This window comes from Panulirus ornatus, chromosome 5 (assembly GCF_036320965.1).
Source record: "Panulirus ornatus isolate Po-2019 chromosome 5, ASM3632096v1, whole genome shotgun sequence".
Lineage (NCBI taxonomy): Eukaryota > Metazoa > Arthropoda > Malacostraca > Decapoda > Palinuridae > Panulirus > Panulirus ornatus.
The window spans coordinates 480,159-497,654 of record NC_092228.1 but is presented as its reverse complement, the minus strand read 5'-3'; the positions used below and the strand labels follow the sequence as shown (position 1 = coordinate 497,654).

General features: G+C 42.1%; 1 protein-coding gene across 1 annotated transcript in view; it reads left to right on the top strand.

The window, feature by feature from the left end:
* The window catches only part of LOC139747028 (uncharacterized), a 585,752-nt gene that overhangs the window by 166,311 nt on the left and 401,945 nt on the right, over window positions 1–17,496 (top strand). The window contains exons 8-9 of the mRNA XM_071658778.1: window positions 6,196–6,270; window positions 8,864–9,031. Of these exons, the coding sequence (XP_071514879.1) occupies window positions 6,196–6,270; window positions 8,864–9,031 (243 nt within the window). The remainder of the gene's footprint in view (window positions 1–6,195; window positions 6,271–8,863; window positions 9,032–17,496) is intronic.

Genomic DNA, 17,496 nt, shown 5'->3' with positions numbered 1-17,496 from the left:
ATCAATACCCTCCCATATAATTTGCCAGGAATACTCAACAAACTTATACCTCTGTAATTTGAGCACTCACTCTTATCCCCTTTGCCTTTGTACAATGGCACTATGCACGCATTCCGCCAATCCTCAGGCACCTCACCATGAGTCATACATACATTAAATAACCTTACCAACCAGTCAACAATACAGTCACCCCCTTTTTTAATAAATTCCACTGCAATACCATCCAAACCTGCTGCCTTGCCGGCTTTCATCTTCCGCAAAGCTTTTACTACCTCTTCTCTGTTTACCAAATCATTTTCCCTAACCCTCGCACTTTGCACACCACCTCGACCAAAACACCCTATATCTGCCACTCTATCATCAAACACATTCAACAAACCTTCAAAATACTCACTCTTTCTCCTTCTCACATCACCACTACTTGTTATCACCTCCCCATTTGCGCCCTTCACTGAAGTTCCCATTTGCTCCCTTGTCTTACGCACTTTATTTACCTCCTTCCAGAACATCTTTTTATTCTCCCTAAAATTTAATGATACTCTCTCACCCCAACTCTCATTTGCCCTTTTTTCACCTCTTGCACCTTTCTCTTGACCTCCTGTCTCTTTCTTTTATACGTCTCCCACTTAATTTCATTTTTTCCCTGCAAAAATCATCCAAATGACTCTCTCTTCTCTTTCACTAATACTCTTACTTCTTCATCCCACCACTCACTACCCTTTCTAATCAACCCACCTCCCGCTCTTCTCATGCCACAAGCATCTTTTGCGCAATCCATCACTGATTCCCTAAATACATCCCATTCCTCCCCCACTCCCCATACTTCCATTGTTCTCACCTTTTTCCATTTTGTACTCAGTCTCTCCTGGTACTTCCTCACACAAGTCTCCTTCCCAAGCTCACTTACTCTCACCACCCTCTTCACCACAACATTCACTCTTCTTTTCTGAAAACCCATACAAATCTTCACCTTAGCCTCCACAAGATAATGATCAGACATCCCTCCAGTTGCACCTCTCAGCACATTAACATCCAAAAGTCTCTCTTTCGCGCGCCTGTCAATTAACACGTAATCCAATAACGCTCTCTGGCCATCTCTCTTACTTACATAAGTATACTTATGTATATCTCGCTTTTTAAACCAGGTATTCCCAATCATCAGTCCTTTTTCAACACGTAAATCTACAAGCTCTTCACCATTTCCATTTACAACACTGAACACCCCATGTATACCAATTATTCCCTCAACTGCCACATTACTCACCTTTGCATTCAAATCACCCAACACTATAACCCGGTCTCGTGCATCAAAACCACTAACACACTCATTCAGCTGCTCCCAAAACACTTGCCTCTCATGATCTTTCTTCTCATGCCCAGGTGCATATGCACCAATAATCACCCATCTCTCTCCATGAACTTTCAGTTTACCCATATTAATCGAGAATTTACTTTCTTACATTCTATCACATACTTCCACAACTCCTGTTTCAGGAGTACTGCTACTCCTTCCCTTGCTCTTGTCCTCTCACTAACCCCTGACTTTACTCCCAAGACATTCCCAAACCACTCCTCCCCTTTACCCTTGAGCTTCGTTTCACTCAGAGCCAAAACATCCAGGTTCCTTTCCTCAAACATACTACCTATCTCTCCTTTTTTCACATCTTGGTTACATCCGCACACATTTAGGCACCCCAATCTGAGCCCTCGAGGAGGATGAGGACTCCCCGCGTGACTCCTTCTTCTGTTTCCCATTTTAGAAAGTTAAAAAAAATACAAGGAGGGGAGGATTTCTGGCCCCCCGCTCCCGTCCCCTCTAGTCGCTTTCTACGACACGCGAGGAATGCGTGGGAAGTATTCTTTCACCCCTATCCCCAGGGATAGGGGATGTGTGTGTATATATATGTATACATTGAGATGTATAGGTATGTATGTATATTTGCGTGTGTGGACGTGTATGTATATACATGTGTATGTGGGTGGGTTGGGCCATTCTTTCGTCTGTTTTGTTGTGCTACCTCGCTAACGCCGGAGACAGCGACAAAGCAAAATAGATGAATAAATGAATATATATATCTCTGGGGATAGGGGAGAAAGAATACTTCCCATATATTCCCTGCGTGTCGTAGAAGGCGACTAAAAGGGGAGGGAGCGGAGGGGCTGGAAATCCTCCCCTCTCATTATTTTTTTAATTTTCCAAAAGTAGGAATAGAGAAAGGGGCCAGGTGAGGATATTCCCTCAAAGGCCCAGGCCTCTGTTCTTAACGCTACCTCACTAACGCGGGAAATGGCGAATAGTTTGAAAGAAAGAAAGAAGAGAAAACATATATTTTTTTTTTTTTTTTTTTTTGCTTTGTCGCTGTCTCCCGCGTTTGCGAGGTAGCGCAAGGAAACAGACGAAAGAAATGGCCCAACCCACCCCCATACACATGTATATACATACGTCCACACACGCAAATATACATACCTACACAGCTTTCCATGGTTTACCCCAGACACTTCACATGCCTTGATTCAATCCACTGACAGCACGTCAACCCCGGTATACCACATCGCTCCAATTCACTCTATTCCTTGCCCTCCTTTCACCCTCCTGCATGCTCAGGCCCCGATCACACAAAATCTTTTTCACTCCATCTTTCCACCTCCAATTTGGTCTCCCTCTTCTCCTCGTTCCCTCCACCTCCGACACATATATTCTCTTGGTCAATCTTTCCTCACTCATTCTATCCATGTTACGAAACCATTTCAAAACACCCTCTTCTGCTCTCTCAACCACACTCTTTTTATTACCACACATCTCTCTTATCGTATTATTACTTACTCAATCAAACCACCACACACCACATATTGTCCTCAAACATCTCATTTCCAGCACATCTACCCTCCTTCGCACAACTCTATCTATAGCCCACGCCTCGCAACCTTATAACATTATTGGAACCACTATTCCTTCAAACATACCCATTTTTGCTTTCCAAGATAATGTTTTTGACTTCCACATATTCTTCAACGCTCCCAGAACTTTTGCCCCCTCCCCTACCCTATGATTCACTTCCGCTTCCATGGTTCCATCCGCTGCCAAATCCACTCCCAGATATCTAAAACACTTCACTTTCTCCAGTTTTTCTCCATTCAAACTTACCTCTCAATTGACTTGTCCCTCAACCCCTACTGTACCTAATAACCTTGCTCTTATTCACATTTGCTCTCAGCTTCCTTCTTTCACACACTTTACCAAACTCTGTCATCAGCTTCTGCAGTTTCTCACATGAATCAGTCACCAGCGATTGTATCATCAACGAACAACAACTGACTCACTTCCCAAGCTCTCTCATCCACAACAGACTGCACACTTGCCCCTCTTTCCAAAACTCTTGCATTCACCTCCCCAACAACCCCATCCATAAACAAATTAAACAATCATGGAGACATCACACACCCCTGCCACAAACCTACATTCACTGAGAACCAATCACTTTCCTCTCTTCCTGCACGTACACATGCTTTACATCCTTTATCCAAACTTTTCACTGCTTCTAACAACTTGCCTCCCACACCATATATTCTTATACCTTCCACAGAGCATCTCTATCAACTCTATCAAATGCCTTCTCCAAATCCATAAATGCTACATACAAATCCATTTGCTTTTCTAAGTATTTCTCACATACATTCTTCAAAGCAAACACCTGATCCACACATCCTCTACCACTGCTGAAACCACACTGCTCTTCCTCAATCTGATGCTCTGTACATGCCTTCACCCTCTCAATCAATACCCTCCCATATAATTTCCCAGGAATACTCAACAAACTTATACCTCTGTAATTTGAGCACACTTTTATCCCCTTTGCCTTTGTACAATGGCATTATGCAAGCATTCCACCAATCCTCAGGCACCTCACCATGAGTTATACATACATTGAATAACCTTACCAACCAGTCAACAATACAGTCACCCCCTTTTTTTAATAAATTCCACTGTAATACCATCCAAACCTGCTGCCTTGCCGGCTTTCATATTCCGCAAAGCTTTTACTACCTCTTCTCTGTTTACCAAATCATTCTCCCTAACCCTCTCACTTTGCACACCACCTCGACCAAAACACCCTATATCTGCCAATCTATCATCAAACTCATTCAACAAACCTTCAAAATACTCACTCCATTTCCTTCTCACATCACCACTACTTGTTATCTCCTCCCCATTTGCCCCCTTCACTTAAGCTCCCATTGATTCCCTTGTCTTCCACACATAGTTTACCTCCTTCCAAAACATCTTTTTATTCTCCCTAAAATTTAATGATACTCTCTCACCCCAACTCTCATTTGCCCTCTTTTTCACCTCTTGCACCTTTCTCTTGACCTCCTGCCTCTTTCTTTTATACATCTCTCACTCATTTGCATTATTTCCCTGCAAAAATCGTCCAGATGTGTCTCTCTTCTCTTTCACTAACAGTCTTACTTCTTCATCCCATCACTCGCTACCCTTTCTAATCTGCCCACCTCCCACGCTTCTCATGCCAGGATCATCTTTTGCGCAAGCCATCACTGCTTCCCTAAATACATCCTATTCCTCCCCCACTCCCCTTATGTCCTTTGTTCTCACCTTTTTCCCTTTTGTACTCATTCTCTCCTGGTACTTCCTCACACAAGTCTCCTTCCCATGCTCACTTGCTCTCACCACTCTCTTCACCCCAATATTCTCTCCTTTTTTCTGGAAACCTCTACAAATCTTCACCTTTGCCTCCACAAGATAATGATCAGACATCCCTCCAGTTGCACCTCTCAGCACATTAACATCCAAAAGTCTCTCTTTCACTCGCCTATCAATTAACACGTAATCCAATAACACTCTCTTGCCATCTCTCCTACTTACGTACGTATACTTATGTATATCTCTCTTTTTAAACCAGGTATTTCCAGTCACCAGTCCTCTTATAGCACATATATCTACAAGCTCTTCACCATTTCCCTTTACAACACTGAACACCCCATGTACACCAATTATTCCCTCAACTTCCACATTACTCACCTTTGCATTCAAATCACCCATCACTATAACCTGGCCTCGTGCATCAAAACTACGAACACACTCACTCAGCTGCTCCCAAAACACTTGCCTCTCATGATCTTCCTTCTCATGCCCAGGTGCATATGCACCACTAATCACCCATCTCTCTCCATCCACTTTCAGTTTTACCCGTATCAATCTAGAGTTTACTTTCTTACACTCTATCATACTCCCACCACTCCTGTTTTAGGAGTAGTGCTACTCCTTCCTTTGCTCTTGTCCTCTCTAACCCGTGACTTTACTCCCAAGACATTCCTGAACCACTCCTCCCCTTCACCCTTGAGCTTCGTTTCACTCAGAGCCAAAACATCCAGGTTCCTTTCCTCAAACATTCTACCTATCTCTCCTTTTTTCTCATCTTGGTTACATCCACACACATTTAGACACCCCAATCTGAGCCTTTGAGGAGGATGAGCACCTCCGCGTGACTCCTTCTTCTGTTTCCCCTTATAGAAAGTTGAAATACAAGGAGGGGAGGGTTTCCAGCCCCCTGCTCCCGTCCTCTTTAGTCGCCTTCTACGACACGTGAGGAATGTGTGGGAAGTATTCTTTCTCCCTATCCGTAGGGATAAATAATATATATATATTTTGCGCGTTATCAAGCTATTTACGTGATCCCTGATGATGTGATTATTACACAATAGTGCACTTGGGAACTTATGTTTCATTTTCCCCGTGGACTCATAGGAATATACTTGATCACGCACAAAATTATGATCCTTTCCAATATATATATGCATATGTTTTTCCTCATACACTCCCACCATTTCCCACGAGTGAGGTAGTGCCCCACAAGAGATGACCAAGCTTCTGAGAGAAATCTCATATTCCCTGCATGTCCCTTGGCCACATAAATGGTTTATTTCTAAACATTATAGCACCATAAGACAAGGAGTAATTATTAGGATAGCAGGAGTTGTTTGGATAGATAACATAGATGTAACAGTCTCCATTTTTTCTTAAAGGAGCCATGAGTAAGATCTGGTTTTATTTGCAAATTAATTTTGAGTCAGAAACATATGTATTTGAGGAGTATCCTTTCAAAATGTTATGTGTACTTATATTCCCAAAGTGTTTTTGTTTTTCTGCCCTACTTCAATGCTTATCTATTTTCTCAGGCTGCTGCACACATGACCAATGGTTGTCAGAATAATGATCCCGCAAATACATCAGTTAACAGCAGAGAGGAAACGGTTTGTGTGGAAAGTCTTTGTCTTTCTTTCTCTGAGCCTGTCATTCATGTTGAAATTGGATCTGTTTCAAGGATGTGTAATGTCATTTTGGTTGCTTGGTCTGTGTTTGGTCAGGATGGTGATGGAGACAAATGCAAGGGTCCTTTAGTATGGGATAGTTGTACAGCTTGTAATTTGGGGGTGGGGGCTGGGAGATGAGTTATCTGCTGTTTGCAGTTGAGAAAATGTGAAAGGAGGATGATGAGAGTGAAGGTTATTTAAGCAAGGAGTCAAGATAGATTGGTTTGATTGTGAAACTGAATGGGGAGGAGCACCAGGAGAAAGTGCAGTACTTTAGGTACCTGGGAGTGAACAAGATAGTAGAGAGAATTATGGGAAATGAAGTGAACCATAGGATAGGTGAGATAGCAAATGTTGTGGGTGCATTGAGGAGTATGTGGTAGGAGAGGTCACTATCTATGAGGGCAAAGATGGGGGTATGTTTGATGGTTTAGTAGTGCTGATTTTGCTGTATGGAGATGCAAATCCTGGCCGCCAAATGCAGAGAATAGAAGAGGTGGATGTAATTACCTATTTGTTGTTTACAGGGGGAAAGCCTCACATGCATGGGGCCCTGTCCCTAGTGCTATTTATTTAATCTAGAAGACTTTTCACTCTTTTTAAGCTACCAGCTTTTGCTGTGTCCTTGCTTGGACTCTTCCAACCAACCACTATCCTTACACAAAACCATTATTTTATACATCTTTCTTGACAAGCCTCTTTTTCAGCTTTTGATCATGGCCTCTCGTAATTAAGGTAAAGCATCTTATGAAGAACTGGTTACTGTCAAAGTCACTCATTTGATTTAGGAGCTTAATGGTTGTTCAGTTCACTTCTTTGTACTCCAAGGTGGATGGTCTTCAACCTTTCATTACAGCTTTGCTGTCTAAATTCAAACCATTTTTGTTGCTCCTCCCTAAACCCTCACAGTTGTATCTATATGTTTCTTTAGATATGATGACCAGACTTTAGAGTAATTTTCCAGTTTTGGTCTGATATCGGTTATTAGTAGCTTACTAAATATATTCCTTATTCATGTACTTGAAAGCAGTTTTAAAGATTGACAGAAGACAGTTCTTTTCTTTCACAGTTTTCTGTAAGTTTAGCTCTGGTGCCATTAGGTACATCATCATCCACCATATCTCTTTCATGCATGAATTCCTATAGCTATATCCTGCTAAGTAGCATTCATAGTGGGGCTTTCTTTTGCTGAGTTACAATCTTGTTACCTTGCACTTACATGGATTTAATCTCATCAACCATTTATCAAACCAGCTTTGGAGTTTCCAGGTCCCCCTGTAAGCTAATGTAATCTTTTCATTCCTTGTTTCTCTCATGACCTTAGCAGCATATGCAAACATGTTTAAGTATAAGTTTAGTCCTGCAGGTAAGTCATTCACATAAAAAGAAATAGTAGTTGGCCCAAACTGAACCATGCAGCATTGTCTGTGACTGGAAAGTGGTTGGCCCAAACTGAACCATGCAGCATTGTCTGTGACTGGAACCTTAAAGATTAAAAAAAAGAAATTTGCCAGTAACAGACCATTTCTAGAATGTGTCTTACTTGTGTTCTTTTCTTCCCCTCCACTTAGAAATATGAAAAGTTTATGATGCAAACCCTCTTTTCTCTGAAGCCTTGTTGTCTCTCAGTTAAGAAGTGTCTCTTTTGGTCATTCATCTGTTTTCTGATTATTTATTACATTGTTCTATAAATGACACTTGCCAACAAGACAGGCTTGTTGTTCAGTGTAATTTTGTGGTCTCCTTTTTCTGAAATATAGACAAGACATTTACCACTTCCATTTATCTAGTGTTCTAATGAAAAGTACCTCAAGAAGTCTAATAAATGCCTCTGCACATTTCTTCAGTACATATGGGGAGACTTCACCCGGTACCAGGTTCATATGTAGGTTGAGTTCTTTAAACAGCCCAGTGGTATCATTCATCATTGTTTGCCGTTTTCCACATTAGCAAGATAATGCTAGTTACAGACAAAGAAATTACCTCATTCACCTTCCTCCACTCTCTATCTGTTATTGATAATGCACCAAAACCAGAGCCTTCCATCCACAACCAGGCCCTACAGACCTTTTTGTGGATTTCCCTGACTGCCTTATATCTCTTAGTTCAACCCATATCACCCTCTGTATACTACATCCCTCCAATTTGCTCAATCATTTGCATGCCTTACATTTTCCTGCATGTCTAGGCCCTGAGTACTCACAGCCTCTTTCACTGTATCCTTCCATCTACTCTTTGGTTTTCCCCTTTTCTTTGTTGACTCCACTTTAGACGTGTTTTCCCTCTTAGTCATCCTCTCATCACTCATCCTCTCCATATGTCCAAACCATAGTAACGCACCTTTTTCAGCTCTCACATAGATACTTTTACGACTAAGCCTCTTTCTTGCTTCATAATTTCTCATTTGATCAACTGTTGTCATCGTACACTCCATTTACAACACATTCATCGTCCTATACATACATATGCCAACCAATTTTTTGTGATATAGAAATATTTGTTTTAAAGAGTCCCTTTTACTCTTATGTTTAAGGAGGAGGTTAATAGCAGTGCTGGTAACCATGTGGTGGGAGTTGTTGGTCCAGGCAATGTTCGAACTCTGCAGGAGCGCTTAGCTGCCAGTCAGGAGGAGTCCACTGCTATCATGGGACGGATGAGGGAAAGTATTGCTCGTCGTGAAGATCTCATGGCCCGTTATAAGGTAAGTAAAAAGTTGGAATTTTGTTAATGATTAAATGCTTAACGAATACCATATCTTAGTCATTTAGTTTGGGTCCAGGAGGATATGAAAGGTGGTACCTGTTATGTTCCTTTTATGATATTGCTTTAGAATGATTAGTTCTGATTTTTATAATCAACTAAAGTTTGTGTGCATTTGATTTTTTATCTTGTTTGTATGCAAAAAACTGTTAAGATGGTTTTTTATTAGCTCCTTATCCCCTTAGTTGGTTTCCTTTTCAAACCTAGCCTCTGAGTTAGTTTTCCTTTCCTGACCTAGCTCCTGAGTTAGGTTTCTTTTCCTAATGTAGTACCCAAGTAAGATTTCCTTTCCTTCGTAGCTCCCAAGTTAGGTTTACTTTTCAAACCTATGATTTAGAATTTTTAAGGTTTGAAAAATCAATAAACAGTTTCAAAGATATGCATAATTGAAAAAAAAGAAGTATATTTCATCCATACCTATCACTCAAATAGTGTGCAAAAGTTTTGTAGATGTTTCAGCACAGTGTATTATGAACCCTGAGTGTCAATTGGGTTTCCACTAAGCAAGTTTGATCATTTATTCAGCCTACACCAAAGAAGTGATATCTGATTGTGTATGTGTTATCATATAGGAGAGAAAGATTACTTCCCACATATTCCCCATGTGTTGTAGAAGGCGGCTAAAGGGGGCAGGAGTGGGGGGCTGGAAACCCTCCCCTCCTTGTATTTCAGTTTCTGAAAGGGAAAACAGGAGTCAAGCAGGGAGTGCTCATCCTCCTCAAAGGCTCAGACTGGGGTGTCTGTATGTGTGTGGATGTAATCAAGATGAGAAAAAAGGAGAGAGGTAGTATATTAGAGGAAAGAAACCTGGATGTTCTGGCTCTGGGTGAAACAACACTCAAGGATAAAGGGGAAGAATTGCTTGGGAAAGTGTTGGTAGCAAAGTCAGGATTTAGTGAGAGGAAAAGAGCTAAGGAAGGAGTAGCAGCACAGCTGAAGTAGGAGCTGTGGGAGTGTGTAATAGAGTGTAAGAAAGTAAGATCTAGATTGATGTGGGTAAAACTGAAAGTGGATGGAGAGAGATGGGTGATTATTGGTCATGAGAAGAAGGATCATGAGAGGCAAGTGTTTTGGGAACAGCTGAGTGAGTGTGTCAGTAGCTTTAATACACAAAACTGGATATTAGTGATGAGCAATTTAAATGGGAAGGTGAGTAATGTGGCAGTTGAGGGTATAATTGGTGTGCATGAGGTATTCAGTGTTGTGTTGTGAAAAAAGGAGAGAGGTAGTATATTAGAGGAAAGAAACCTGGATGTTCTGGCTCTGGGTGAAACAACACTCAAGGATAAAGGGGAAGAATTGCTTGGGAAAGTGTTGGTAGCAAAGTCAGGATTTAGTGAGAGGAAAAGAGCTAAGGAAGGAGTAGCAGCACAGCTGAAGTAGGAGCTGTGGGAGTGTGTAATAGAGTGTAAGAAAGTAAGATCTAGATTGATGTGGGTAAAACTGAAAGTGGATGGAGAGAGATGGGTGATTATTGGTCATGAGAAGAAGGATCATGAGAGGCAAGTGTTTTGGGAACAGCTGAGTGAGTGTGTCAGCAGCTTTAATACACAAAACTGGATATTAGTGATGAGCAATTTAAATGGGAAGGTGAGTAATGTGGCAGTTGAGGGTATAATTGGTGTGCATGAGGTATTCAGTGTTGTGAATGGAAATGGTGAAGAGCTTGTGGATGTGTGTGCTGAAAAAAGACTGGTGATTAGGAATACCTGGCTTAAAAAGAGAGATATACATAAGTATATGCATGTGAGTAGGAGAGATGGTCTAAGGGCATTATTGGATTAAGTGTTAATTGATAAGCATGTAAGAGACTTTTAGATGTAAATGTGCTGAGAGGGGCACCTGATCACTATCTTGTGGAGGCGAAGATGAAGATTTGTAGATGTTTTCAAGAAAGAAGGGAGAATGTTGGAGAGAAGAGAGTGGTGAGAATAAGTGAGCTTGTAAAGGAGACTTGTGTGAGGAAGTACCTGGAGAGATTGAGTGTAGAGTGGCAAAAGGTAAGGGCAAATGATGTGAGAGGAGTGAGTGAGGAATGGCATGTATTTAGGGAAGCAGTGATGGTATTTGCAAAAGATGCATGTGTCATGAGAAAGGTGGGAGGTGGGCAGATTAGAAAGGGTAGTGAGTGGTGGGATGAAGAAGTAAAGTTGTTAGTGAAAGAGAAAAGAGGGGCATTTGGACAATACATGCAACAAATGAGTGCAGATGACTGGGAGATGTATAGAAGAATGCACCCGGAGGTCAAGAGGAAGGTGCAAGGGTTGAAAAAGAGTGCAAATGAAAGCTGAGGTGAGAGAGTATCATTAAACTTTAGGGAGGATGAAAATATGTTTTGGAAATGAGATATTTGAGGACAATATTAGGTGTGAGGTGGTTTGATTGAGTAAGTAATGAAAGGGGTGAGAGAGATGTGTGGTAATAAAAAGAGTGTGGTTGAAAGGGCAGAGGAGGGTGTATTGAAGTGGTTTGGTTACATGGAGAGAATGAGTGAGGAAAGATTGACAAAGAGGACATATGTGTTAGAGCTGGAGGGAAGGAGGAAAAGTGGGAGACCAAATTGGAGGTGGAAGGATGGAATGAAAAAGATTTTGAGTGATCAGGGCCTGAACATAGAGGAGGGTGAAAGGTGTGGAAGGAATAGAGTGAATTGGAATGATGTGGTATACCGGGGTTGACGTGCTGTCAGTGGATTGAACCAGGGCATGTGAAGCGTCTGGGGTAAACCATGGAAAGTTTTGTGGGGCCTGGATGTGGAAAGGGAGCTGTGGTTTCGGTGCATTACACATGACAGCTAGAGACTGAGTGTGAGCGAATGGGGCCTTTGTTGTCTTTTCCTAGCATGTGCATGGCGGGGTGTGTGTGTGTGTGTGCCATTTCATGTGTGGCAGGATGGCGACGGGAATGGACGAAGGCAGCAAGTATGACTATGTACATGTATATATATGTATATGTATGTATACATTGAATTGTATAGGTATGTATATGTGCATGTGTGGGAGTTTATGTATATACATATGTATGTGGGTGGGTTGGGCCATTCTTTCGTCTGTTTCCTTGCACTTCCTTGCTAACGTGGGAGTCAATAACAAAGTGTAATAAATGATAATAAATAAAAGGATGTTTTGGAAGAAGGTAAATGACGTGCGAAAGATGAGAACAAATGGGAGCATCGGTGAAGGGTGGCAAGGAGGATAGTGATAACAGGTAATAATGAAGTAAGAAGGAGATGGAGTGAGTATTTTGAAGGTTTGTTAAATGTGTTTGACAATAGAGTAGTAGATACAGCTTGTTTTGGTTGGGGTGGTGTGTGAAGTGAGAGAGTCAGGGAGAATGGTGTTTTAAGAGAGAAGAGGTAGTGAAAGCCTTGTGGAAGATGAAATCCATGAAGGCAGTGGGTTTGGATGGTATTGCAGTTGAATTTATTAAGAAAGGGGGTGATTGTGTTGTTGATTGATTGGTAAGGATATTCAGTTTATGTGTGGATCATGGTGAACTGCCTGAGGATTGGTAGAATGCATGTATAATGCCATTGTACAAAGGCAGATGGGATAAAAGTGAGTCTTCAAACTACAGAGGCATACAGTTGTTGAGTATTCCTGGAAAATTGTATGGAAGGGTATTGATTGAGAGGGTAAAGGCATGTACAGAGCAGCAGATTAGGGAAGAGCAGTGTAGTTTCAGAAGTGGTAGAGGATGTGTGGCAGGGGTGCATGATGTCTCTCCATGGTTGTTTAATTTGTTTATGGATGGTGTGGTTAGGGAAATAAATGCAAGTGTTTTGGAGAGAGGGGCAAGTATGCAGTCTGTTGTGGATGAGAGGGATTGGGAAGTGTGTCAGTTGCTGTTTGCTGATGATACAGCACTAGTGGCTGATTCAGATGAGAAATTTCAGAAGTTGGTGACTGAGTTTGGTAAAGTGTGTGAAAGAAGAAAGCTGAGAGTAAATGTGAATTAGAGGACAACCCTATCTATAGCCCATGCCTCACAGCCACATAACATTGTTGGAACCACTATTCCTTCAAATGTACCCATTTTTGCTCCGAAATAACATTCTTGCATTACACACATTCTTCAGTGCTTCCAGAACCTTTGCTCCCTCCCCCACCCTGTAACTCACTTCCGCTTCCATGGTTCCACCCACTGCTAAGTCCACCGCCAGATATTTAAAACACTTCACATTCACCAGTTTTTCTCCATTCAGACTTACCTCCCATTTAACTTGCCCCTCAAGCCTAGTGAACCTAATAACTTAGCTTTTATTCACATTTACTCTCAACTTTCTTCTTTCATGTATTTTATCACCAACTTCTGCAGTTTCTCACCCGAATCAGCTACCAGCGTTGTATCATCAGATAACAACAACTGACTCACTTCCCAAGCCCTTTCATCCACAACAGACTGCCTACTTGCCCTTCTCTCCAAAACTCTTGCATTCACCTCCCTAACCACCCTATCCATAAACAAATTAAACAACCATGGAGACATCATGCACCCCTGTCGCAAACCGACATTCACTGGAAACCAGTAACTTTCCTCTCTTCCTACTCATACACATGCCTTACGTCCTTGGTAAAAACTTTTCACTGCTTCTAGCAGCTTACCTTCCACACCATATACTCTTAGAACCTTTCACAAAGGATCTCTATCAACCCTGTCATATGTCTTCTCCACATCCATAAATGATACATACAAATCCATTGGTTTTTTTAAGGATTTCTTACATTCTTCAAAGCCAACACCTGATCCACACATCCTCTACCACTTCTGAAACCACACTGCTCTTCCCCAATCTGATGCTCTTTACATGCCATTACCCTATCAATCATTACCCTCCCATATAATTTCCCAGGAATACTCATCATACTTAGGCCTCTGTAATATGAACACTCACCTTTATTCCCTTTACCTTTGTACAGTGGCACTATGCATGTGTTCCGCCAATCCTCAGGTACTTTACCATGGTCCATACATACATTGAATATCCTTACCAACCAATCAGCAACATGGTCACCCCCTTTTTTTTTCATAAATTCCACTGCCATACGATGCAAACCCGCCGCCTTGCCGACTTTCATCTTCCACCAAGCTTTCACTACCTCTTCTCTGTTCACCAAACTATTCTCCCTGACCCTCTCACTTCGCACATCACCCCGACCAAATCACCCTATATCTGCCACTCTACCATCAAACACATTCAACAAACCTTCAAAATATTCACTCCATCTCCTTCTCACTTCATCACCACTTGTTACTACCTCCCCATTTGCCTCCTTCACCGATGTTCCCATTTGTTCTCTTTTCTTATGCACTTTATTTACCTCCCTCCAAAACATCTTTTTATTCTCCCTAAAATTTAATGATACTCTCACCCCAACTCTCATTTGCCCTCTTTTTCTCCTCTTGCACCTTTCTCTTGACTTCCTGCCACTTTCTTTTATACATCTCCCAGTCATTTGCACTACTTCCTTACAAAAATTGTGCAGACGCCTCTCTCTTCTCTTTCACTAACAATCTTAGTTCTTTATCCCACCATTCACTACCCTTTCTAATCTGCCCACCTCCCACCTTTCTCATGCCACATGTATCTTTTGAGCAAGCCATCACTGCTTTCCTAAATATCTCCCATTCCTCCCCCACTCCCCGTATGTCATTTGCTCTCACCTTTTGTCATCCTGCACTCAATCTCTCCTGGTACTTCCTCACACAAGTCTCCTTTCCAAGCTCAGTTACTCTCACCACTCTCTTCTCCCTAATAATCTCCCTTCTTTTCTGAAAACCTCTACAAATCTTCACCTTCACCTCCACAAGATAGTGATCAGACATCCCTCCAGCTGCCCCTCACAGCACATTAATATCCAAAAGTCTCGCTTTCACATGTCTATCAGTTAACAGGTAATCCAGTAACACCCTCTGGCCATCTCTCCTACTGACATATGTTTTTTTTTTTTTTCTTTTTTTTTTTTTATACTTTGTCGCTGTCTCCCGCGTTTGCGAGGTAGCGCAAGGAAACAGACGAAAGAAATGGCCCAACCCCCCCCATACACATGTACATACACACGTCCACACACGCAAATATACATACCTACACAGCTTTCCATGGTTTACCCCAGACGCTTCACATGCCTTGATTCAATCCACTGACAGCACGTCAACCCCTGTATACCACATCGCTCCAATTCACTCTATTCCTTGCCCTCCTTTCACCCTCCTGCATGTTCAGGCCCCGATCACACAAAATCCTTTTCACTCCATCTTTCCACCTCCAATTTGGTCTCCCTCTTCTCCTCGTTCCCTCCACCTCCGACACATATATCCTCTTGGTCAATCTTTCCTCACTCATTCTCTCCATGTGCCCAAACCATTTCAAAACACCCTCTTCTGCTCTCTCAACCACGCTCTTTTTATTTCCACACATCTCTCTTACCCTTACGTTACTTACTCGATCAAACCACCTCACACCACACATTGTCCTCAAACATCTCATTTCCAGCACATCCATCCTCCTGCGCACAACTCTATCCATAGCCCACGCCTTCCACACATTTTTCAAGGCTCCCAAAATTTTCGCCCCCTCCCCCACCCTATGATCCACTTCCGCTTCCATGGTTCCATCCGCTGACAGATCCACTCCCAGATATCTAAAACACTTCACTTCCTCCAGCCTCTCACCATTCAAACTCACCTCCCAATTGACTTGACCCTCAACCCTACTGTACCTAATAACCTTGCTCTTATTCACATTTACTCTTAACTTTCTTCTTCTACACACTTTACCAAACTCAGTCACCAGCTTCTGCAGTTTCTCACATGAATCCGCCACCAGCGCTGTATCATCAGCGAACAACAACTGACTCACTTCCCAAGCTCTCTCATCCCCAACAGACTTCATACTTGCCCCTCTTTCCAAAACTCTTGCATTTACCTCCCTAACAACCCCATCCATAAACAAATTAAACAACCATGGAGACATCACACACCCCTGCCGCAAACCTACATTCACTGAGAACCAATCACTTTCCTCTCTTCCTACACGTACACATGCCTTACATCCTCGATAAAAACTTTTCACTGCTTCTAACAACTTGCCTCCCACACCATATATTCTTAATACCTTCCACAGAGCATCTCTATCAACTCTATCATATGCCTTCTCCAGATCCATAAACGCTACATACAAATCCATTTGCTTTTCTAAGTATTTCTCACATACATTCTTCAAAGCAAACACCTGATCCACACATCCTCTACCACTTCTGAAACCACACTGCTCTTCCCCAATCTGATGCTCTGTACATGCCTTCACCCTCTCAATCAATACCCTCCCATATAATTTACCAGGAATACTCAACAAACTTATACCTCTGTAATTTGAGCACTCACTCTTATCCCCTTTGCCTTTGTACAATGGCACTATGCAAGCATTCCGCCAATCCTCAGGCACCTCACCATGAGTCATACATACATTAAATAACCTTACCAACCAGTCAACAATACAGTCACCCCCTTTTTTAATAAATTCCACTGCAATACCATCCAAACCTGCTGCCTTGCCGGCTTTCATCTTCCGCAAAGCTTTTACTACCTCTTCTCTGTTTACCAAATCATTTTCCCTAACCCTCTCACTTTGCACACCACCTCGACCCAAACACCCTATATCTGCCACTCTGTCATCAGACACATTCAACAAACCTTCAAAATACTCATTCCATCTCCTTCTCACATCACCACTACTTGTTATCACCTCCCCATTTACGCCCTTTACTGAAGTTCCCATTTGCTCCCTTGTCTTACGCACCCTATTTACCTCCTTCCAGAACATCTTTTTATTCTCCCTAAAATTTACTGATAGTCTCTCACCCCAACTCTCATTTGCCCTTTTTTTCACCTCTTGCACCTTTCTCTTGACCTCCTGTCTCTTTCTTTTATACTTCTCCCACTCAATTGCATTTTTTCCCTGCAAAAATCGTCCAAATGCCTCTCTCTTCTCTTTCACTAATATTCTTACTTCTTCATCCCACCACTCACTACCCTTTCTAAACAGCCCACCTCCCACTCTTCTCATGCCACAAGCATCTTTTGCGCAATCCATCACTGATTCCCTAAATACATCCCATTCCTCCCCCACTCCCCTTACTTCCATTGTTCTCACCTTTTTCCATTCTGTACACAGTCTCTCCTGATACTTCTTCACACAGGTCTCCTTCCCAAGCTCACTTACTCTCACCACCTTCTTCACCCCAACATTCACTCTTCTTTTCTGAAAACCCATACTAATCTTCACCTTAGCCTCCACAAGATAATGATCAGACATCCCTCCAGTTGCACCTCTCAGCACATTGACATCCAAAAGTCTCTCTTTCGCATGCCTGTCCATTAACACGTAATCCAATAACGCTCTCTGGC